Genomic DNA, 23,502 nt, shown 5'->3' with positions numbered 1-23,502 from the left:
CGGCAGCTTATTGACCCGTGTATGGGGCCCTCTGACGGATCAAACAAACATCTCCAAATGAGCGGATCTCTCCGTGTATGGCCACCTTAACATAGCTTTGTCAAGTGCTTTTACTACACCAAACATAAACCAAGTGCAGCACATCCCTACTGTTTTTCTTGTTTTTTACGCTTTAGTTACTGCGTTATTCTGACCTGAACTTATAATGGTAAGTGACATGCTTAACATAGACAAAGAACCATCACTGCCCCACATAGCTTGCACCCATGCCTTCTATAAAAAATGCCATTAAGTCTAAAGCAATAAATTCTGTTGAAATATAACATATAAATGGAAGCAAATTTTCTACAACGGTTTGAAGAATAAAGAATAAAAAGGCAAGGATGAAATGAATGTTGCATTGGTACACTGAACTACATAAGTGTATATGTGTATACGTCCAGTTCAGATAAATCAAATCACACAAATATAATTTTTCATTTATTGTAAGCAGTACACCTTATTAGCAGCCTAAAACAGCAGATTGCTTATTTGTGCTATGAAGAATTTTAACTGGCTACACCCAAACTTCTAATGTATACTAACATTTCTAATAATAATGACATGTAATTCTTTACAGAAATAAATTCAAAAGTTTCTGCATTCATCTGTTTCGGCAAATAAGTATGATTTGGAAATCACATACTTTTTTCTTGTTCTAGACTTGCAGAATCCGATTCATATGCAAAATAATGTTTATACGCCATCTTGTGTCTGATTTATGATTGAAGTATGTAAAAAAAAAAAGAGTAGAAGCAAAATGAAGGTAAAACCTTTTTTTAAGTGCAAATGCAACAGTTAAACTAATATTTAACAACGAGATATATACAGACATTGCAAACTGCTTTTATTGCGAATAAAAAAAGACTATGGTGCTTTCAGCAAATACAAGGCTTGTAAAAGTGGATTTCATCTGCAATAAATGAACATGTGAAAAAAGAAAGTCAATAGTATTTAACAGTCATAGGAGTCAGAAGTAGAGGGTTGTCTTGTGCGCAATTAACTTCTATATTTCTTTGGTTTAAATAGAATCAGTCAAGTTGCTGGGTCTTAAACGCAGCTCTTCATAAGGCATGTAAACAGTAAATTGTTCTAAGCAGGTTTTTTTAACCAGTCTTGTAAATATGCTTGGATTCCCAATCTCTTTAGCTAGTATACACTGCCAAGTGAGGCTCCAATTTAAGTTAGCTACACATACATTGTTCATACAGTGAACACTGAAGCTCTGGATAAGAAGAGAGGGGAAGGTAAAGCTAAGGTAAAGTGAAGAAGGGGAAGGTAAAGCTCTGGTCAGTTCCAGGTTTGTTAACAACACATCCCCCCTTCCTTCATTCCAATGAGAGGAATCAAACGATTGGATTTTCTAACGAGACAGCCACTGCAATCTAATGGCGTTATAGGATTTTCTGTGAAAAACTACCTGCCAATAAGGGCCAACATGAAACAAAGTCAGCCAGACCAAATCAATGTATAGATGTGTGTACCGTCAGCTTTAGGTGGTGGGGTTCTTCAGGAAACCTTCCACCAATCCACAATCCTTACAAATAAAGTAGAACCCCAATTTTAAATTTTTCAGGGAACCAGAAAAAAGGTGTAAAATCCATGAAAATGTAGTGAAGCAAATGCAGTGAATACAGTCAAACTTAAATTTAACATACTCTTTTACATACAAAAAACAAAACAGTGTAAAATGAAGGAACACTTAAAATCGTCTCACACCAAATGCTACAGGAGCCCACATCGGGATTTTCTCAGGAAATCTTACTTGCTTACTTATGATTACTCCACGATTAAAGGTATAAAAAAGCAATCTTTATTTCCATATTTAATTTACAAGTAACAGCGTCTGAGGTCTAACGCGTTTCGTGTTTGCACACTTCCTCAGAGACATGTCAATTAGTCTGCCCAGCCAAGTCGGATTATCTATTATACATAGTCCTAGCGCTGGAAACATTTATTTGTTTATGGATTTTAAAAAGACAACCATCAGCAATATACTATAAATGTATTTAAATCAATATATAATATGTAGTTAAAAGAGAAGTTCGCCATCACAAAATATCACTTTAAAATATTACACTGCAAATAATGACTTTGAATGACAGCTAGCTAAACTATTACAATTTGAACAGCTGTACCCCTTCTCAGCATATGTTCTGAGCTTTTCTTAAAGAGATACTGACATCAGAAAATAACCTTTTTTATTATCTATTATAACATTGCCTTTGAGTGCTATTTATAATTTTGGCATAAAAGTGTTTGCCTGATGCTTTTACATTACCTTTCTTACTACCCTGTTCCTCTATGAGGGGGCTGCCATATTTGTGCAGCAGGAGTATGTTAACATAAAAAACTCTAACTGACAGGCTGAGAAGGCACAGTCAGGTTTAGAAACTTCAAGTGACGATTGCTTACAAAAGCAGAACTATCAGCGAAAAATTATCAATGTGAGCTATAGTTAACATTGAGGGGCAAATTCATCAAGGGTCGAATATCAAGGGGTTAATTAACAATCGATATTGGACTGGGAAGGAAAATCCTTCGACTTTGAAATTCGAAGTCGAAGGATTTTGCGCAAATACTGCGATCGAACGATCGAAGGAATAATCGTTCGATTAATCGTTCGATTTGATTAAATCCTTCGAATCGAACGATTCGAAGGATTTTAATCCAACGATCGAAGGATTATCTTTCGACCATAAAAACGTAGCCAAGCCTATGGGGACCTTCCCCATAGGTTAACATTGGGTTCGGTAGCTTTTAGGTGGCGAACTAGGGGGTCGAAGTTTTTTCTTAAAGAGACAGTACTTCGACTATTGAATGGTCGAATAGTCGAACGATTTTTAGTTTGAATCCTTCGATTCGAAGTCGTAGTCGAAGGTTGAAGTAGCCCATTCGATGGTCGAAGTAGCCAAAAAAACACTTCGAAATTCTAAGTTTTTTTTCTTCTATTCCTTCACTTGAAGTTAATGAATTGGCCCCTAGTTTCAGTATCACCTTTTGACAGTTTTGAAGTTTGGACCCTACGTTACTGATTTATCTAAGAGGAAAGAACATTAAGTGTTTTTTTTACAACCTATGGTAAAAAAAAAGTAGCAAATAGAACACTGCTGAAAATTATTTTATTTTACTTCTACTGTATAAGCAGTTTGCAACTATTTTGTTCCATTTTTCAGCTACAGGAGATTAGCTTTCTGTAGAACAGCGACAAATTAAGTTCAATGGTGTACATATAAATATTTATTCAAATTTTTACAAATACCACAGCCTGGGAAGATAAAAATGTAAAGTATTAAAAAATGTAAAGTATTTAACCACCCAACATGCCAGCGGAAGAAAGGTTGCACAATTCTTAGTTTGAGCAAGTGTGTACTGTATGTAAAAAAACCTTATTTTTTCCTTTTTTATTATTTTTGTGTCAAACGAATACATCAGGCCTTACAAATGTGCTGAGCACAATTAGGGGCAGATTTATCAAGGGTCGAATCTCAATAGAGTTGTAATAATGCCCTACACATGAGCCCACTGTAAAATAATGCTCCATATGTTAGAAAATGTTTGGAGGAAACCGGTTACACAAAAATATTTTTCTAGGACTTTTGCAGCCTAACACCCTGAAAAAACGAAAAGACGCCAGCGTTTTTTGAACTTAAAGTTTTGAGTTTTTCCACTCAGAAAATATGATGCAAGTGACAGAAGATTGAGGAAGATCTATGCACTCCATTGCACTTCGCCTGGTCTGAGCTGGCAAAGGTAAGTCTGGCGAAAGAGGTAATGTTCAGTAAAATCCGCATTTTAGCGAATATGCGGAGTAACATTCATTCGCCAGATCGAAAAGTCGCCTGCCAATACAGTGCAAATGACCGCTAGCGTCTGTCTCTTTTACTAGCGAAATGACGCCTGCACCAGTTAGTAAATTGGCGATATCCCTAGCGATATCACTAGCGTTAGCCACTTCGCCCTCGAGTAAATCTGCCCCAGAGTGAGATATTAAACATATATAAATCCTAAACATACTTTTTATTGTTTAAACACTTTTTTAAGTTCAGTTGTTTTCAGATAGTTTACCAGAAATATTTTTTTTTTTTTTTTTATAGTTTTCCAATATTTAATTTTAATGTTCCTGTCTCTAGTGTTTCAGTCTGGCAGCTCAGTGATACAGGAGCATTCTGAACTGTTACAATTTGCTTCAATTAGTTGATACCTTGATCATAAATAATGCAGCAAAAAATCTCCTTTTGGGTTAGTATCATGGCTTTATAAATGTTACTAAAAATAAAAACAAATTGTGCAATGAAGAGTTTTACTAATATTAGACATGCGCAATTTAGCATGCTTTGGTATCAGTTAGCCTCCATAAATTGCCTGTGTCTTGTGTGAAAAATTATGGAAGGGAATTTTAGATTGTGGTAATATGACTATATGCACACAACTCATAGTAATTAGGTGAAATGCCTTTATAGAAGAGCAACCTATAATTATATATAATTTCAATAGGTAATACTACGTGAGAATACAGCTAAATATAATATTGAATAGACTAATTTGGTTGTTTGCAATGCAACAATAAATTATTACTGGTCTATTAAGCATTCATAGATTTAAAGTACATTTCTCATTGTACTGCTATATCTGCTAATTTTAGAATACATTCAAGAATCTCATCATCATTAAAGAACTTAGTATAAATCAATACGTACATCTATTTTGGTTGAGCTTAGATTGAATGGATGTGATTCATCACTAGTGACACTTTTCATCCTGCATCAGTAAAAGTTCAAAGGTTAGGCATTTCAGGAAGAATGCATTTTTTTGCTATTAAAATGCACCACAATTTGTATTTCCTACTTTTAAGCACAAGTTATTGATTACATAATTAATATTTTCAAAATGGAAATTTCCTATAGTATTGTGTTGAAACCGAGCTTTTCCTGTTTTGATATGTTTTACATCTGTTTAGACATTCAAGGGTTTTTACTGGATTATTATATGACGGCATGCAAGTCTATCAAGTAAGGTCTCTAAGGGACTCTGCAGGAATGGATCTGCTGTCTGTATATTGACAAACTGGGGACATGGTGCATATATTTTATGTGCTTGCAACTGTTTTAAAGAATAAAGTATCTAACAAGTTAAAATAACAATACATATAAAGAAAAGAAAATATATTTCCCCCTCATTTTCTCTCTGGAAGTACAATTGCTTTCATGAAAGATCTGTCTGAAGCCTGCAGAGGGTGCACTCATTAGGCAGCAGGAAGATATGCAAATCCGTTTCTCCCACTGTTTTCTGTACAATATTTTACAAATACAAATGGCTACTATCATCATTATCTTTGTTTTCAATTTTTACATATGAAATGCTGTAACAAACTGCACTTAATGGATGTCATTTCATATGCAAATGATCTGCTCCCACTGTTTCCTTTAGAATATTTTAGAAATACATATGGCCACTATCATAATTGTCCTTGTTTTAAACTCTTACATATGAAATGCTATAACATACTGCTCTTTATGGATTTCACAAAGAAGACTAATGCGGTCAGATGTAACACAATCATTTTTCCTCTTTGTCAAATAGGAACATTGTGTATTTGCAGGGATGTCTGTACAAGAGAGCACTCAAAATATTTACATATCCCTGAAATAGCAGAGAATCATTAAGTTTAACTAAATAAGTAGGCTGGAAATGTTGTACATTATGTTTTGGGCTTCTGCATAGGCGGAGGGTGATTTTTTTCTTTGGGAAGGCTAAAGTTGGCCATTCATGGGATGACTTAAAATGGTTGTTCATCTTAAAATTAATATTTAGTATCATGTAGACATTTATATTCTTAAGATCATATGCAATTGGTCTTCATTATTTATTTTGCATGGTTTTTCAGTTATTTAGAGTTTTGCTCAGCAGCTCCCCAATTTGGTATTTCAGCAGCAATCTGGTTGCTAAAGTCTTATTTGCAGCAATCAGGCAGTGGCTTAAACAAGAGATGGGAATATGAGTAGTAGAAGGTCTGAATATAAAGATATATAATAATAAGTAACAATTGCAATAAAATTTGAACTTCACAGAGCAATCGTTATTAGGTGCTGGGGTCAGTGGCCCCATTTCAAAGCTAGAAAGAGTAGGAAGAGGAAGGCAATTAATTCAAAAACTATTAAAAAATTATAATGAAGACCAAATGCAAAGTTGCTAGGAAAAGGACATTCTATAACATACTAAAAGTTAACTTAAAGGTGAAGCACCCCTTTAACGGAACAGTAACGTCAAAAAATAAGTGTTTTAAAGTAATAAAAATATAATGCAGTGTTGCCCTGCACTGCTAAAGCTGCTGTGTTTGCTTCAGAAACACTACTATTGTTTATATAAATAAGCTGCTGTGTATCAATGGGGGCAGCCATTCAAAGGAGAAAAAACTCAAGTTACACAGCAGATAGCAGATAAGCTCTGTCTGTCTAATGGAGTTATCTGTTATCCATTAGTTAACCTGTGCCATATAGCCGTTTTTCAATTTCCACCATTGCTCCACAGCAGCTTGTTTATATGAACTATAGTAGTGTTTCTGAAGCAAACACAGCAGTTTTACCAGTGCAGGGCAACACTACATGATATTTTCATTACTTTAAAACACTTAGGGGTATATTTATCAAAGAGTGAAGTTAATAGTGAAGTTCCGCCACTAGAGTGAAATTCCGCAGCTCTCAATTCATTTCTATGGGATTTTGAAAGGCGTATTTATCAATGGGTGAAAGTTCACCCTTTGATAAATACGCCTATAAAAATCCCATAAAAATGAATGGAGAGTGGCGGAATTTCACTCTAGTGGCGGAACTTCACTATTAACTTCACTCTTTGATAAATATACCCCTTAGGGGCAGATTTACATAGGGTCGAATATCGAGGGTTAATTAACCCTCGATATTCGACTGCCGAATGTAAATCCTTCGACTTCGAATATCGAAGTCGAAGGATTTAGCGCTATTCCTACGATCAAAGGAATAATCGTTCGATCGAACAATTAAATCCTTCGAATCGAACGATTTTAATCCATCGATCGAAGGATATTCCTTCGATCAGAAAATTGTTAGGAAGCCTATGGGGACCTTCCCCATAGGCTAACATTGGTCTCGGTAGGTTTTAGGTGGCGAAGTAGGGAGTCAAAGTATTTTTTTAAAGAGACAGTACTTTGACTATGGAATGGTCGAATAGTCGAACGATTTTTAGTTTGAATCGCTCGATTCGAAGTCGAAGTCATAGTCGAAGTAGCCTATTCAAAATTCAAAGTATTTTTTCTTCTACTCCTTCACTCGAGCTAAGTAAATGGGCCCCTTACATTTTTTGGTGTTTCTGTTCCTTTAAAGCTAATATAAGATGTAGCTGATAAAACTTAACAACCCCACCTCCTGTGGCTCTTTCTGATTTCCCCATGCAGAAGTGTAGATAGAAATGCTTTTCCACAACAAAATATTAAGGGTGTAAATACACTCACAACTGCACTTTGTTTAACATGAAAAGAAGTGGGCACTGACTCCATAGGCACATTGTATAAAATGATAACAGTGGGTATGCAATTAATTACTAGTTACATGTATAATGGCCCCAAAAAAAGAAAGGGTAAATGCAAAACACATACTAAAAATTCTAATTTTACATAAAGTAGCCTCACACACATAAATGATCACTACACTAAAACACAAAATAATTTTTTTTTTCAATAAAATATCCACATACATTTCTTTCCTTTTTTGTTGTCTTTTGACCTCTCTCCCTTCAGTTCAGTTCAGTTCCCTTATGAGCCTCTTAGATTTAGAATTCTGTTATTCCTCCATTTCTGTCACTCTACTCTCTCTTCTTTTTCTTATGTATATTTCTTCACTTTGATTGCTTATAGCCTACTTTTTCTTCCCACTCCGCTTGTTTCTCTTATGCCCTGTTTTCACCTGTTTTTTTCCCCTTCAACCCCATTAACCCTTTTAGTGAAATATGTTTCCCAGTCATACAGTATCATATGGGCTTCCCTGAACAAACACAAAAAATCAACAGAACAAAGAAAATAAGGAAAAACTACATGTGCAAGCACGCCCTCAAGCAAAAGATCCTGTATCAGGGAAAGGGTTAATTTAGGATTGAGACAAGGGTTACTGAGATACCATTGCTATTAGGAGTTTAATTTCAGACAGCTAGTGAAGCAGTTTGATTTAAGTTGACCAGACCTCATTCCTCAAAACCTATACAGTACCTGTCCTGGGGGGGATGAAAGCTACTGCAAATATTCCGAAATATTCAGAGCTGATCAGAAGACTGCACAAAGATTACAGATCTTTCTTATCTATTTGCCTTCACTTCTGCCGGTCCTTCGGCCTTCATAGGGCCGTCCTCTTCTTTGTGCTGATTGGTCTATTTTATAGTCTGTTATGAGAAGTGTGTGCTGATTGGAGAAGCTTCAAAGGAATAGCTTCAATCAGAGCACAGCTGATTTTCTACAGCTTCAGAGTTCACAGGCACAGCAGGAGTTTTACCCGTGTTTAACCAGTGGGCAATCAGTAAGGGAGAATTTTTTTTCTTAAGCTTAGCATCTCAACAGCTGCTCAAACTCCACTGAGCATGTGTGTGTCGCAGACACTGTTCAAGATGGTGACCCCCTGGGACAAGTTTTAAGTCCTGAATCATTGCTATTGAGAAGCTTAAAACTTTAGGTTGGTGCAATAAGTTCAGTTTATAAAATATAACATTTTTAGCCCCATTCATTTATAGGGATTAGTTCTCCTTTAAAGTTTTACATAAAGGACAAGATTTGGTTTCGTAAGAAAAAACTGAAGTGTAAGAACAAAATTTGTATTTGAATCTGAGGAAACTCTGTGCGGAAATAAACCGAATTTAGGGATGTTTTCACTTAATAGTAAACAAAATGATACAGTAGCTGATGGAACAGATTGGTATAAGTGATGCTATGGCACTGAGAAAGGTATCAAATAAATTGTTTGTGATGCCATCTACAGACAAATAAGTTACTTTCTTAAATCCTTAAAGGGGAACTATTGCAAAAATGAAAATTCAATGTATGCTTCATCATACTGAAATATGAAACTTTCTAAATACTTTCAATTAAATATATAAATGGTTCTCTTCATTCTGTCTTATTGCAGCAGTTGGGTGTCAGATATACATTTGACAGTTAGATCCAATATACCTTATAGGGGAGACTTCCTTTCTTAGCAGATGAATTAGAGCTCACTCAAATAACGGATTCCAGTACAAACAAAATCTAACAAAATAACTGCCTTTGGCACAAATCCTGCATGTAGAGAGACATGATGTCTGGTGATTTTAATAGAGTGAGCGCTAATACATCCACTAGGTAAAAGGAACCCCCCTATAAGATATAACAGGTCTAACTGTCAATGAATATCTGACACCCAATTTCTGCATGAAGAGAGAATGAAGAGAACGAGATGCTGAGAGAAGATTAGTGAAGATAAACTTTATTATTTTAGAAATGGTACAGAATTTTTGACTGTTCATATTTAGAAAACTTCTTATTTCAGTATGCTGAAGCTTACATTAAATTTTCATTTTCTGAATTCTGCATAAGTGGGTTCTTTATGCCAGACTAGACACCTTAGACCCAGTTGTCCATGCAGGCAATACAGTATGAGCCGGCAATATGTGTTATTTTCTCTTTTTTCATTAACTACCCTCTGCACTAAAATATATTTTATTGTATTTCTCTCAGCTCCCTGTTTCTTATTTGAAATATTTGATTTTATTGGCACTAAGTGTTGCGGCAGAGCTTTGCTGAGCCCTGTCACTCCAAACAGCAGAACACATGCTTGCAATCTGACACAAGTGTCAGCTTTAATAAATATATCCATTTCTAAAATTAATTCTGACTATCATTTAATTTGTCCCTCAGTCAGGAAAGTTTTAATGCAACAGTGCTGTTATTAATACCTAATAACAAAGTTTGGTATGGAGAGAAGGGGAAAATTAATTCAATCATAAACTTATAAGATAAAAACAGCACACAAAAGTATAACATTTGGTCTGATATAAGGTAGTAATAAGAACCTAGCAAAAAAGCAATTTAGATGGCAATGGACAGTAGGAAATAAAAACCTTTCAGAAGATCTGGTGTGAGGTTAATGTGCAGAATTCCTAAATTCTAAACTTTTGGGACCAGTAATCCAGAATGCTTGGGACCTGGGGTTTTCTGGATGTGTCTTTCCATAATTTGGATGTCCATACCTTAAAGGGGACCCGTCACCCAAACAAAATTATTCCAAATCCTATTTTATCTGGTTAGTCAAGCAAAATTAACTTTAATTACAGTGTATAAATTATTTGAATATTGTTTCCATCAGTCTGGGAACTCATAATTATAATTATTATAGCAACCAGGAAGGAGCCATTTTGTGGACACTGTTATTAAGGCAAGCCTTGTATCATCTCAGAATCTTGTTTGTGCACCAGGGGACAGGGACCCAATGTCTATCCCCATGCCCTGGTTACACAATTAAATCGTTAAGAGAGCTGGGGGAATGTAGGGAGAGCAGTGACATCTAGGAAGTGCTGAATGGAAAGTGAAAGTAATTGCTTGCCCTGCCTCTATGCCTAGGCATAGAGGCGGGGTAGGCAATATTTGATTGACAGCTGATATTTTAAAATGAGTTTACAACAGCTATGAATGCTTTAATAAAAAAAAAGAAATTGGATTTCATATTTAATTTAAAAAGGACTTTTATTATACAGATTTTTATGTCTGGGTGACGGGTCCACTTTAAGACTGCTTAAAAATAATTTAAATATTACATTACACCTAATAGGATTGTTTTGCCTTCAATAAGGATGAAATTTATCTTAGCTGGGATCAAATACAAGGTACTGTTTTATTACATTGAAAAAGATAATCATTTTAGTTATTTAATTATAATGGAGTCTATAGGAGATGACCTTCCCATTATTTATGGATTTATGGATAACAGATCCCATACCTGTATATTTATTTAATATATCTGGGAATATGACCTCATCAGTCTCTACAACAAGGATCTCCAGTCTTGCTGAACCACAATGCCAGCCTCCCATGGATCTTTGGATACCATGTGGGTAGTAAAAGCTGAAGATCTCATACTGTATCTAAAACACTTTTAACCACTGTTTTTTATTTCATTATTTATTTTCCTCTGGGTTACTTGCAAGATTTTAAAAAGGTATAAAATTCATAAATACAGTTGTAAAATCCTAAAAACAGAAACACAATTCATAGAAGGCATCAAGTAAGACTTTTTGGAATTTGTGCATACCGGATGAAATTTTGGTGTGCTGGAAACTGAAGAATGTTCTGTTTAGCACTGCATTTTTTGATTGTTCTGCTACATCCAGCTTCTTGGGGTTCCTGGGACAAGTACTGCTTCTATTTAATCTCCATTCTGTTTACCTTCTGCTGATTAAAGAACTTGCTTCAAGAGGCTTTGTTATGCTGTGTCAGCCTGCACTTTTATATTGTCTGCTGCTACACTACTGTATGCTCATTGATTCTGAAGAGCTTTTTATATGTACTTTCATGTTAAGTGTTGTATTCTGATTTTCTTACTGCTGTGTAAGGGTAAGTTCACACGAGGAGATTTTGTTGCCTGACGACTAATCGCCTCGTCTTCTAAGCGACAATCTCCACGAACTGCCTCATTGTGTTTTCCCATAGGCTACAATGAAGAGTCGCCGGCGCTAAAGCACATGCAGCGATGCGTTTTCCATAGTCGCAGGGAACTTCGGGCGACTATGGAAAACGCATAGCTGCATGTGCTTTAGCGCTGGCGACTCTTCATTATAGCCTATGGGAAAACACGCTGAGGCAGTACGGGGAGATTGTTGCTCAGAAGACCAGGCGATTAGTCGCCAGGTGACAAAATCAGCCCAAATCTCCTCATGTGAACTAACCCTTAAACTGGGGTTCTTTATTGTCAAATGATACCATAATTATTTTCTCAGGTATTGATGATTTTAGAGCAAGAAAATTACATTTCTGTTTGTTAGAATGTACAGATTTATGGCTTTATTCTTAATTTTGCTCTCTTGCTGTTATGCATTACTTGCTTTCTCTGCTGTGATTAACGGTTTGTGTGCCAAGTGTAGGGTATTTGTTCTCAAGTACTGTAGGAATGAGGTAACTTACTTATTTATTATGCTCCCCTTGCCTTCCACATTAACTAATCAAATCATAACCCACCCCCTGTATACCAAATTACCTGTCTGGACGGTGTAACTGGAACTGGTATCATAGGAGGCTTTTTTCCCTATAAAAAACAATTCTAGCATAAAAAGGTGCATTTATAACTATGTATATGCTTTTCAAGAGCTAAAGACACCTTAACCACAATGTAATTTGTCCTTGCCAGCAAGACTCCAATGCATTTGGCCAGTTTCACTCATTATTATTCTCAAGCATTTCTGGGTTTGCGCTTACATGTAGCTCTGCTACCAGTAAAGCACATTTGATTGCTGCAACATCTCCTAGGCAATGAGCACCTGCAGACACTTTGGATCTAATTCATTTTCCCAGGAGCCAGTTACTTCAGTAGACACATAGGGGCAAATTTACTTAAGGTCGAATATCGAGGGTTAATTAACCCTCGATATTCGACTGCCGAATTGAAATCCTTCGACTTTGAATATCGAAGTCGGAGGATTTACCGCAATTTGTTTGATCGAATGATTAAATCCTTTGAATCGCTTGATTCGAAGGATTTTAATCCATCGATCGAATGATTTTTGTTCGCGCAAAAAAAGATATCAAAGCCTACGAGGACCTTTCCCATAGGTTAACATTGACTTCGGTAAGTTTTAGGTGGCGAACTAGGGGGTCGAAGTTTTTTTTTTAAAGAGACAGTACTTCGACTATCGAATGGTCGAATAGTCAGACGATTTTTAGTTCGAATCATTCGATTCAAAGTCATAGTCGAAGGTCAGAGTAGCCCATTCGATGGTCGAAGTATTCCTTCACTCGAGCTAAGTAAATGGGCCCCATAATAAACATTAGGGATGCACCGAATCCACTATATTGGATTCGGCCGAACCCCCGAATCCTTCACAAAAGATTCGGCCGAATACCGAACCGAATCCGAACCCTAATTTGCATATGTAAATTAGGGGTGGGAAGGGGAAAAAATTTTTTACTTCCTTGTTTTGTGACAAAACGTCACGCAATTTCCCTCCCCGCCCCTAATTTGCATATGCAAGGTTTCGGATTCGGCCAGGCAGAAGGATTCGGCCGAATCCGAATCCTGCTGAAAAAGGCAGAATCCTGGCCGAATCCCGAACCGAATCCTGGATTCGGTGCATCCCTAATAAACATAAATCTATTGGGGTATTTGACACCATCCCTCCCACTGGGAGCGGTTGCTTCTGGTACACCCCATAAATAGGGTCTGGTGTGATCTGATCTGATGATACCAATATCTATACAAATTGTAGACTTTAGTATCACAATAGCCATGGATATTATGCTTGTCCAAGAACACATCCAAGCCCCTCTTAAAAGCATAAACAGAATGCGCCATCACCTGCAGTGCATTTCACAACCTCACTGTGAAGAACCACCTTTGTAGCTTCAAATGAATGTTATTTTCCTCTAGTCTAAAGGGGTGGCCTCTGGTACGGTGATCCTCTTTATGGGTAAAAAGGTCCCCTGCTATTTCTCTATAATGTCCTCTAATGTATTTGTAAAGTATAATTATGTCCCCTTGCAAGTGTCTTTTTGCCAGAGAAAACAACCACAACCATTACAGTCTAACCTCATAATTTAAGTCTTTCATCTAGCTAACACTATTAATTCAAGACTCCCTCTATGATGCTTTCCACTGATCCTGAATTTCATTTAAATTCCTATAACTTCATTGCTGGTCCACTGACTCACATTCTACCTGAAACCATATGGGCATCTGTCAGCTTTGGCCACCGGTGAGTGAGCAGCAGGTAGGAGCCGGTGTGCTAAGTAACCGAGAGTACTGGAAGCCATGATGAGGTGAAAAACAGGATTTAATGAGTAAGATAAAATACATTTATAAAAGTGGAGACTGAAAACAAGTTCCATTACAGTCCTGTAGTAGGACTTAATGGTAGACAAGGCAGAGTCCAGTAACAGGCAGTAGACAAGCAAAGTTAGTAATGCAGGTCGAGGTCAATGGCAAGCAGCAGACAAGAGAGGTTGAGAAACAGGTCAGCAGTCTGAACCAGGAAAATACACAGCAAAACAGGAATCTGGCAACGGATAGAGACCAGAGAACAGGAGCAAGAAACCAGGCAGGGAGCACAGGAACCAGATGGGGACATAGAAACAAGAAGGGCACAGGAACAAGGAATCAAGAATAACAGGGACGGAGAGTTAGTGCTAGCTTGAATAAGAAACCAATCAGTAGGTGCACTAGAACCCCCTTGTGGATCACCAGAGCAATGCAGGGAAGCTTAATCAGACAGTCATGGGTTCAATTCCTCACAGTTGTTGACACCATCATGTTCCTTACCCCTGTCCCTCACTAAAAACTATTCTGGTAATCATCTGCAGAGTCTATGTAAAGGATTTTTAATTTTTTTAGTTTGATGGAAAATAAAAGCTGCAACAAAATGCATGTGACCCTTTTTCAGCAATTGCACCTATTTATTACACTGCATTGACAGACACAGTGTCGGCCTGAGAGCAGCTACATGGAGCTTTATCAATGGCTGAAAATGAGAGTTAACCCTTTGGTAAATACACATCTACAAATCCCTTAAAAATGTAAAGAGAGTGTCCAAATGTATCTTAAATATGCCCAGTAATTTCTACAAATACTTGACAAGATATATACTATGTGTTTTGGTTTAAAATGTTACAAAACCGTGTTTACCTTGGGATGTCTTGGATGTTTTTGCTACCATTGCACTTAAGAAGACTCAAGGCTTTTACAAATAAACATTCTTGTTAAACTTGTTTTGTTGTGTCAACATTTTGACCAAAATGCTACTTAAGAGAAAACTTTACCCACAAAATGAATATTTAAGCAACAGATATTTAGGATTACCCAATGGCCCATACTACTAAAAAAGTATATTATTATGAAAATGGTTTATTTACATGAAGCAGGGTTTTACACATGAGATGTTTTATGCAATATCTTTTTAGAGAGACTTACATTGTTCGGGGGGGGGATAGTTTTCCTTTAATAGAGTCAAAGCCAAATTTGTACTGGTAAAAATGGCATATTATGATAGGTAATTGAGAAATGGTTAACTGTAGCTTGGCAATTATAGTAAGTTGCCTGGCATTGAAATTATTCATGCTGGGGCTGTATTCTTAGTTCCTACTAACTTGCTGATAGTATTACAATGCTTTCCATTTATAGTTACAAGAATTCCCATAGGGAGGAAGCACACCAAACAATTGGCTTTGCCTTTTTAGAACATTTATTCAGCAGAGTTGGCACAAGCTTTCGGGGTCAACCCCTTCCTCAGGTGCAATAAAAATCAAGTGAACACAATTGCATTAAATACCTTTAACACCATGTGAACTATCATGTGACACAATTAACTGTTTAGTGCTTGATCCCATTCATCTTTATATAGTGATTTATATGTATCCCATAAATCATGAAGGAAGAATCCCTTTAGGAAAATTCATTGCCTGCAATATAACAATAAATACTATAAATAACTTATTTAAGACACTTGTATCAAACATTATTTGCAACAATATCAAAACCTTTACAAAACGATTTATAAATTACCCTTCAATCAGTAACGCTACAATTGCAGTCTATTAGAAACTTGTTACATATTATAAAAAACATCTCATATTAAAACTTTCATTCCATCCCATAGGTCTTAGGGAATCCAATCTTTTTATCCACACTGCTTCTCGCTGCAACAACCGTTTTCTTATATTACCTCCCCTCTCAGTAGTTACTTGTTCCAATATATTCCATCTTAATTGGGCAACCGTATGTTTATTGTGAAAAAAATGTTTTGCCACCGACATTTCAGACAAATTTTCCTTCTTATTTTCCTGTTTCTCTATATCTGGTGTATAATTTCGAATACTGCTTTTATGTTCATTTAATCTGGTTTTTATAGATCTACTTGTCTGTCCTACATAGGTAAATCCGCATGGGCATTTTATCATGTAAATGACTCCCGTACTATTACAGGTAAAATGCCCATTTAATTTTATTGGAAAGCCCTTGGATGGATGTGCTATACTGTCACCTTTCAAGATGCCATTACAGTGTGCACATTCACCACACCTAAATGTGCCATTTTGTAAAGGAGCTAGCAGTCCCAAATTTTTATCTTTTTTTAAAATTTTCTTAGTTACTGTCTGTCCTATAGATTTTCCTCTTCTATACGAAAATAATGGAGGGTCTTTAAACAATTAACCCATTTCTCTATCTTTCTGTAATAACCCTCCATTATTTTCGTAAAAAAAAAAACAACTTTATTAATCACAACATGTTTCGGATAAACATGGATCCTTTATCATGGTAAAGGATCCATGTTTATCTGAAACATGTTGTGATTAATAAAGTATTTTGCAGCAGAGCCTGCGAATTTGTGTGCTCCATCCTCTCCCTCGGCTTGAAAGTATTACATTGGTCTGGCTGGTGTGGCCGCAGCAAGGAAAGAGAGCATTAACACAGGTGGTTGTCGTTTGAACAAAGCTTTTCTTCATAAATGGAAGTTTCTCTATTTGTTTTAGCTGGAAGATTCCTCAAATCACCACCTTTTGGCAGAGAGTACCTACTTGCTCCATGATGTTGGGAGAGTGTGTCCCAGGGAGATGCACCCTCTTCTTGTGACTGGCATCATGACACAAAAACACAGGGTATTTTCAAAATTTAAGAAAATCAAGAATCCCCTACCATGGTACCAGTATTAAATGTATGTTTACAAATGCAAGAAGTCTGACTGGTAAAATGGGAGAGCTGGAGCTGCTGGTGTTGGAAGGAAAATATGATGTAATTGGTGTGGTCCGAAACATGGCTGAATGAGTCGCATGACTGGGCAGTAAATATCAGTGGCTATACTTTGTTTCGGAGGGACAGAGGCAATAGAAAAGGAGGGGGGGGTATGTCTGTATGTTAGGCAGGATTTAAAAGCTCATATAAAGGAGGAGGTTATGTTAGAAAATGAGGGGGCAGAAGTCGTATGGGTGGAGTTCTTCACCAATTGTAAAGGATCCAGCAAATTAATTGTAGGAGTATGCTATAGACCCCCTAATGTAAGTGAGGAGGAAGAGACAAAGCTCCTAATGCAAATAGAAAAGGCTGCTAGTCTAGGTAAAGTAATGATAATGGGGGATTTTAATTACCCAGATATTGACTGGAGCAACGGTACTGCTAGATCAGTTAATGGGAACAAGTTTATAAACTTATTGCACAACAATTTTTTAGCACAGGTTGTTGAGGAGCCAACCAGAAAAAATGCTATTCTTGATTTAGTGATCTCAAATGACCCGGAACTTATAGCAAATGTGCAAGTCATTGAACCCCTGGGTAATAGTGACCAAAATGTTATATCTTTTAATGTCTGGTGCAAAAAAACAAAAATATACTGGGGCAACAAAAACCATGAATTTTGTAAAAGCTAATTTTAGTGCCTTGAGGGCTGCCCTACAGAGCATTGATTGGAGCAATAAGTTTTCAGCTAAAAACACAGAACAGAAATTGTTGTCCTTTAAAATTATATTAAATCATTACTGTTCTCAATTCATTCCCTAAAGGACTAAACGTAGAAGCTCTACAAATCATCCTGTGTGGCTTAATACAGAAGTAAAGAAGTTAATTGGAAAGAAGAGGAAGGCATTTAAAAACTACAAATCTGTAGGGACAGAAGCTGCATTTAATGAATATAAACACTGTAATAAATGTTGTAAATCAGCAATCCGGAAGGCTAAGAAAAGAAATGAAGAGTTAATTGCGGTGGAGGTGAAAACTAACCCTAAAAAGTTTATATATTAATAGTAAAAAGATGCAGGTTGAGAGTGTTGCTCCATTAAATAATGGTACCAGTATGGTTGTAACAGATACAGAAAAGGCAAATGTGTTAAATCAGTTCTTTTCTTCAGTGTATACAATAGAGGAGTCTGGGTTCACAGGCTCACTTTATAACTGCACAAATGGTTCAGCTCAATCTAGTCAGTGGATGACTCAGGATATGATTCAAAAAGCTTTAATACAAATTAATGTAAACAAGGCTCCAGGGTCTGATGGCATACACCCCCGGGTTCTAAGAGAGCTTAGTTCAGTTTTAGACCAGCCCTTATTTCTGATTTTCTCAGATTCACTGTCATCTGGTATGGTGCCTATGGATTGGAGAAAAGATGATGTTATTCCAATATTTAAAAAGGGATTACGATCTCAGCCTGGTAATTATAGGCCAGTAAACTTTACATCTGTGGTGGGCAAATTATTTGAAGGCTTGTTAAGGGATCACATTCAAAATTTTGTCCTAATGAATGGCATTATGAGTAACAATCAGCATGGCTTTATGAAGGATAGGTCATGTCAGACGAATTTGATTGCATTTTATGATGTGGTAAGTAAGATTCTGGACAGTGGGGGGGCAGTAGATGTAATCTATTTGGATTTTGCCAAAGCGTTTGATACTGTGCCCCACAAACGACTGCTTTCTAAACTAAGGTCTGTTGGGCTTAATGAATTCGTTTGCACATGGATAGGAAACTGGCTACAGGATCGGGTACAGAGGGTGGTTGTTAATGGGACATTCTCTACTTGGAGTAAGGTTCTGAGTGGGGTCCCCCAGGGCTCAGTATTGGGTCCACTTTTATTTAACTTATTCATTAATGACTTAGGGGAGGGTGTTGTAAGTAATGTATCAGTGTTTGCAGATGACACAAAATTATCCAGCCCAATTAATTCCATCCAGGATGTGGCATCCTTGCAACATGATCTTAACAAACTGGCAATCTGGGCAGCTAAGTGGCAAATGAGATTCAATGTTGATAAATGTATGGTCATGCACCTGGGATGTAAAAATATCCAAGCCACTTATACCCTTAATGGGACTGCACTAGGCAAATCCATTATGGAAAAGGACCTTGGAGTCCTTGTAGATAAACTTGGCTGTAGCAAGCAATGCCAGTCAGCAGCATCAAGGGCAAATAAGGTCTTGAGCTGTATTAAAAGGGGCATAGAGTCAAGGGAGGAGGGGGTCATTCTTCCACTGTATAGAGCACTTGTAAGGCCCCATCTAGAATATGCCGTACAGTTTTGGTCTCCATCACTCAAACAGGACCTTATTGTATTAGAGAGGGTACAGAGAAGGGCAACTAAGCTGGTAAAAGGTATGGAAAATCTTAGCTATGAGGAAAGACTGGCCAAATTGGGGATGTTCACACTGGAGAAGAGGAGCTTAAGGGGTGATATGATAACTATGTATAAGTATATAAGGGGATCATATAATAATCTCTCTAATGCTTTATTTACCAGTAGGTCTTTCCAGCTGACATGAGGTCACCCATTCTGATTAGAAGAGGTTCAGCCTAAATATTCGGAAGGGGTTTTTTACAGTGAGAGCTGTGAAGATGTGGAATTCTCTCCCTGAAGCAGTTGTACAGGCTGATACATTAGATAGCTTTAAGAAGGGGCTGGATAGCTTTTTAGCAAGTGAGAGAATACAGGGTTATGGGAAATAGCTACAAGTACAAGTAGTACAAGTTGATCCAGGGACTAGTCCGATTGCCATTTTGGAGTCAGGAAGAAATTTTTCCCCCTCTGAGGCAAATTGGAGAGGCTTCAGATGGGTTTTTTTTGCCTTCCTCTGGATCAACTGGCAGATAGGTAGTTAATAAAAACGAAAAAAAGTTTGAACTCGATGGACATGTGTCTTACTTACTATGTTACTATGTTACCATTGACAATTCCCAATTAAATGCTAATGTTTAATTATATTGGTAAATCCTATGCAAAAGACCTCCTTAAATGGTACAAACTTTGGAGCAACTTGTTTCAGCAGTAAGGAGCTGGGCTTAGGCCTCCTCACCAGATGTAGGTAGGGTTAGTGCTATTTCTCTGGTTGTTATCGGACATCAAAGAAAATGTACCATGGATTTTTAATTGTTTTAGTATTTTTCTTTCTGCTGATTTTAATATGATGGGATAAAGGTTGTTTCCCCCCCCCATTTATATGCTATCCCCCCCCCCCCATTTATATGCTATTTGTCTGCTCTTTCTCAACCATTGCTTCACTAACCCATATACAAGGTGGGTGTTGTTCTGGGATCCTTGGTTTGTTCTGTGTTGAGGAGTGCTGCCACTTTTACACACCATATTTCACAACAAAAAAATCTTTTGCATTCTGAATTTGTCTCCTTCAATTCAGTAGATTACTCCAATTCTAGAGTGGAGTAAAATAACAAGGTTATTTAAAGTGTTTATTCTGCCATAAATAAACACACCCATCTTCATAAATACATCAATTAGCTATTTGTAACTAATGATTTAAAAAATTACACATTGATGTATAAGAACAACTGAGCTTTATAAATGTGCCATTTATTTTGCACAAAATTTGCTTTATAAATGCAATGTTTCTTTTATGCCATTTAATCTCCTGATGTTCTGGGGGGATATGTGCTTACATGTATTATAACTTTATTTATAAAGTAAGGATATGTAGCACTATACAATCTTACAATATATAAAAGTACACTCAGGGAGGACAAGTAAAATAATAAATACAATAAATATATTGTCCTTTAAGTGCCAGGACTAGACTAATGTTTTAGTGATCCAAAATGTAGAAAGGAATTACCAAGTTGTTATAACTTTCCAACTTACTGACAAGGAAGTGCTGACAAGGAAATTCTCATTCAAATCTACTGTATAGTTTACTTTTCTTTAACTTACTAAAGGGGTCATTTATTAAAGATGGAAAAAAACTAAAATAATTCAAGTTTTTTTTTCTATAAAATCCAAATTGTTCGTGGAAAAAAACCCCAAATTTATCAAGATTTATTAAAGTCAAATGCTGCATAAAGTCTGAATCCGAAAATCTGGCATTCCAGACCTGCTGAGGTTGTATATAAATCAATGGGAGATGTCCCTATCCTATTTGGAAGTTTCTGTGGTCTGTGCTGGAATTAGCCTGAAAATCTGACTATTTTGCACTTTTCGAGCAAAAATCCAAAAAATGCAGGCTTTTCAGGAAAAAGCCTGAAAAAAACTTAAAAAAAAAAAAAAAATCAAATGATTTGAGTTTTCGCTAGATTTTATTGAGTTTGTCCCCGATCTGGTTAAATCATGCTTTTTTTTAAAATAATAAATAAGGTCACACTGTGGATTCTAGTTTGGTGGGACTTTATTTTAAAAAAATCAAAAAAATTAATAAATCAGATTTTGATAAATAGCCCCCCAAATGTGTTACTAAAAGACACAAAATAGTTCTGCAGGCCAACCTCAATGTGCCCTGATGCCTAAATCGCCAGTCTTATCCCAAGACAAGGTATCGGAGGATGTCATAAAATACCTGGACCAAAAATATACTAATGACTATTATTGGGAATAAATCTATTCCATTTTTCAGGCTTACCTATTCAAACACAACATGTGTCACACTTTTTGGAGATGAAAGAACTTCCTGGCAGACACAAACATCCGCAGAACTGAACACAGTTAGGAACACGCCATTCAAAGCAGTGCAGTCCGGCTCTCTGATTTGCTGACCAGTGAGTAGATGGGCAGGACATAGTTTTGTTTCCGTTTCAGGCCTCTGTCTCTTCCCGATCAATATTGCAGGGTTGTGTCTAGTTCCAAATTGCTAATGGAACAGAGCAGCTTTACAGATTAGGAAATAGATCACTATGGTTGGTTAGTTACCCCCCCCCGCAAACATCCAGAGGCACAGTGACCCCCCCCTACAAACATCCAGATGCACAGTGACCCCCCTACCAACATCCAGAGGCACAGTGACCCCCCTACCAACATCCAGAGGCACAGTGACCCCCCCACAAACATCCAGAGGCACAGTGACCCCCCCTGCAAACATCCAGAGGCACAGTGACCCCCCCTGCAAACATCCAGAGGCACAGTGACCCCCCCCTGCAAACATCCAGAGGCACAGTGACCCCCCCCTGCAAACATCCAGAGGCACAGTGACCCCCCCTACCAACATCCAGAGGCACAGTGACCCCCCCTACCAACATCCAGAGGCACAGTGACCCCCCCCCCACAAACATCCAGAGGCACAGTGACCCCCCCCACAAGCATCCAGAGGCACAGTGACCCCCCCCACAAACATCCAGAGGCACAGTGACCCCCCCCCACAAACATCCAGAGGCACAGTGAACCCCCCCCACAAACATCCAGAGGCACAGTGACCCCCCCAAACATCCAGAGGCACAGTGACCCCCCCCACAAACATCCAGAGGCACAGTGACCCCCCCACAAACATCCAGAAGCACAGTGACCCCCCCCCACAAACATCCAGAGGCACAGTGACACCCCCCCACAAACATCCAGAGGCACAGTGACCACCCCAACCCCCTCCATATGAGCATCCAGAACAGTGCACCCCCATACGAAAATTAGAGTTTTAATTAACTAACTGAATAAGCCGAAGACAGATAGAAGGTAGAGCTATGCTGTACCAAACCTACGACCTACCTACGAATTGGCAACAACGAGAATTAGTTGCAGGTGCTATGAAGACGCAGCCTGACACAATCGAAGGATCCGGGATTTCGCTTATTTGAATTTACCGCTCCACTGCAGCTCGGTCACATGATAGGATCACATGCTCGATTTGTAAGTAATGTCACGTGACGGCGACGTCACCGGGCCCATTCTCAACTCGGAACTAGCAGCTACCATGATGGCAGCCGGTGTGGAAGAACCTTTTCCTTTCCATGGGTTGTTGCCCAAAAAAGAGACTGGGGCCGCGTCGTTCTTGACCCGGTATCCGCAATATGACGGACGCGGGGTGCTGATTGCGATACTTGACACTGGGGTGGACCCTGGGGCTCCCGGCATGCAGGTAAACCGGAACAAAAATGAGAGTGTGTTCATTCACTGGTTCCATTGTTATTATTATTATTGTAGCCTGTAATGTTCCAGCCGGAAGAGCCGTGACACAACAACAGCAATATCGCAGCAGGGCCGAGCTCTGGAGTGTAATGTGCAGGAGACTTGCAGGAAGGGCATCATCACTGTCTGACCTCCCACTGCCCTATATGTGTCCGTCATCTGTTCCGATTTCCCTTTTGTGGCAGAGTTTGTGTTCAAATCAGATGCACAAATGTATAGCTTATCATTGATATGAATGATACAGGCTTGTGCTGTGCGTGTAAGGGAAATGATCTATAAACAAGGCGACCCTGTATGTTAGCTGACACCAAGGATGACTTTACAGTCACGACTTCCTGCCATTGGTTCCTTTTTACACTTTCCTGGGCAGTGTGAGGAGTTAAACGAGCCT

The 23,502-nt window shown here is 37.8% G+C and overlaps 1 protein-coding gene and 1 long non-coding RNA gene across 3 annotated transcripts in view; one reads left to right on the top strand and one right to left on the bottom strand.

Annotated features, from left to right (window-relative positions):
• Nucleotides 1-15,467: 15,467 nt before the first annotated feature.
• On the bottom strand, nt 15,468-22,828 carry LOC108709746. Its single transcript, XR_001934684.2, has 3 exons — nt 22,692-22,828; nt 21,619-21,846; nt 15,468-15,694 (listed from the first exon to the last, which is right to left on the bottom strand). It is a non-coding gene; the product is annotated as an uncharacterized LOC108709746 (long non-coding RNA).
• Nucleotides 22,829-22,839: 11 nt separating this feature from the next.
• Nucleotides 22,840-23,502, top strand: part of tpp2.S (tripeptidyl peptidase 2 S homeolog) — a 41,564-nt gene continuing 40,901 nt past the window's right edge. For both annotated transcript variants that reach the window (XM_018249856.2, XM_018249855.2), the window contains exon 1: nt 22,840-23,061. In XM_018249856.2, the coding sequence (XP_018105345.1) occupies nt 22,840-23,061 (222 nt within the window). The remainder of the gene's footprint in view (nt 23,062-23,502) is intronic.

The sequence above is a fragment of the Xenopus laevis genome, chromosome 2S (genome assembly GCF_017654675.1).
Source record: "Xenopus laevis strain J_2021 chromosome 2S, Xenopus_laevis_v10.1, whole genome shotgun sequence".
Classification (NCBI taxonomy): domain Eukaryota; kingdom Metazoa; phylum Chordata; class Amphibia; order Anura; family Pipidae; genus Xenopus; species Xenopus laevis.
The sequence above is the reverse complement of the archived record's forward strand: the minus strand, read 5'-3'. Positions and strand labels throughout refer to the sequence as shown.